A 1518-nucleotide genomic window follows, 5' to 3' on the forward strand; every position below is an offset into this window, starting at 1 on the left:
TCAAGAATCATGCATTTTAAAAACAGTTTATTCAACGGCCAAGGACAATGATCCGGCACAATGCAACGGTAGATATAAATATAACCTTATATAAGTGGTTGACCCTTGTCATTATTATTTTTAATAGTTTCATACCTAATATTTTAACCATTTTTTTCCCGCAGAATCTGCTCTGCGAATTATATTTTTTTTCTCCCCCCTCTTTTTTTTTTCTTTCTTTTTTTTTTTTTTTTTTTTTTTTTTAGTGTGATTCTGTTTCTCAGTGGTAAACATTAACCAAACTCTTCCCGTGCGACAAGCGGCCAAGAACCGTCCCACCAGCTCTTACCACCGCGGCGGCTCCCACCCGCGCCGCCCTCCCCGCGGGGAAGCGGCCGCCTTACCAACTCCTGTGCAAGTTCAAGTAAACACATACAACCCGCATAATCCAGAGAAAAATTGCAACTCATCCATGTACCAGATTTCGGTGTCTCTTGCAAAAAGTTTTCTGGTCCGTTTACGGTTTTTGATGGTTTGTTTTTAATTGTTTTGGTGGTTTGTTTTTTTGTTGTTTTGTTTTGTTTTGTTTTGTTTTTTTTTGAAGCGCTGTTTTGTTGGTTGCACCGTTGGTTTGCTTTTTTTTTTTTTTCCTAGACGAAGTCCGCGGAGCTTTTGGGTTTGTTTTAGGGGTTTTTTTTGGCGGTGTTTTGTTTTGGTTATTGTTTTTTTTTCCCCTCCTTTTCTCACTTGCTCGGGTTTTGCTTTTAATCATCATCGGGTTTTAATTTTTAAATTTTTTTTTCTCTCTTTTCCATTAAACGTCGCTTTGCTTTGTCGGCGGTGTTTTGTCAGAGGTGGTTTGTGTCAAGTCCGTCAACTGTTGTACTGACAAGCGTTTAGACTAGAGCCGGGGCTTTGCAAACTGCTGTAGCCGAAACTGGAGTGCTGCTTTGATTTCAGTCTGAGACTGGCTAAGCTGGAGTTGCAAGTGTCCCGGTAGACGCTGTAGGGCGAGCCAGGTGGCCCGTAGGGACAGGCCGGCGAGGACATGGCCGAGTTGAGCGAGGAGCCGCTGATGTTGTTGATGTTGTTGAGGCCGGAGTTGGCCATGCCCGGCACGGCCGAGTGGCCCATACTGGAGGGCATGTTCATGGAGGAGATGCTGCTGGGCGCCGAGAACATGGACTGCGAGGAGAGAGGGCTCATGGAGTTGAAGAAGGTGAAACTCTTGGTGGAAAGAGGTGCCGGGGTGAGGCTTTTGGTGGCCCAGTTGTTGTAGGGGTAGCCGGCGTACATGTCGTCGTAGGGCTGCATCAGCCCGCTGAACTGCGGCACGTAGCCGTTCTTGCACAGGTCCATCTGCTGGTTCCGCTCCCGCTTTCTCCACTTGGCTCGGCGGTTCTTAAACCAGACCTGCGTGGGGACACACACGCACACACACACACACACGGGACCGACACGGCACGGTGAGTGCGGGACATCCGCCGCCCCCTTTCCCCCGCCACGCAGATGCGCGCAAGGAGCGCGCAGGCACCTCCC

The 1518-nt window shown here is 48.5% G+C and overlaps 1 protein-coding gene across 1 annotated transcript in view; it reads right to left on the reverse strand.

Moving 5' to 3' along the window:
* Positions 1–757: 757 nt before the first annotated feature.
* The window catches only part of PITX1 (paired like homeodomain 1), a 160225-nt gene continuing 159464 nt past the window's right edge, over positions 758–1518 (reverse strand). Inside the window, exon 3 of the mRNA XM_026858496.1 lies at positions 758–1392. Coding sequence (XP_026714297.1) covers positions 853–1392 — 540 coding nt within the window. The 3' untranslated portion in view covers positions 758–852. The remainder of the gene's footprint in view (positions 1393–1518) is intronic.

Source organism: Athene cunicularia (assembly GCF_003259725.1).
Source record: "Athene cunicularia isolate RWA chromosome 13 unlocalized genomic scaffold, athCun1 chr13_part1, whole genome shotgun sequence".
Classification (NCBI taxonomy): Eukaryota; Metazoa; Chordata; class Aves; order Strigiformes; family Strigidae; genus Athene; species Athene cunicularia.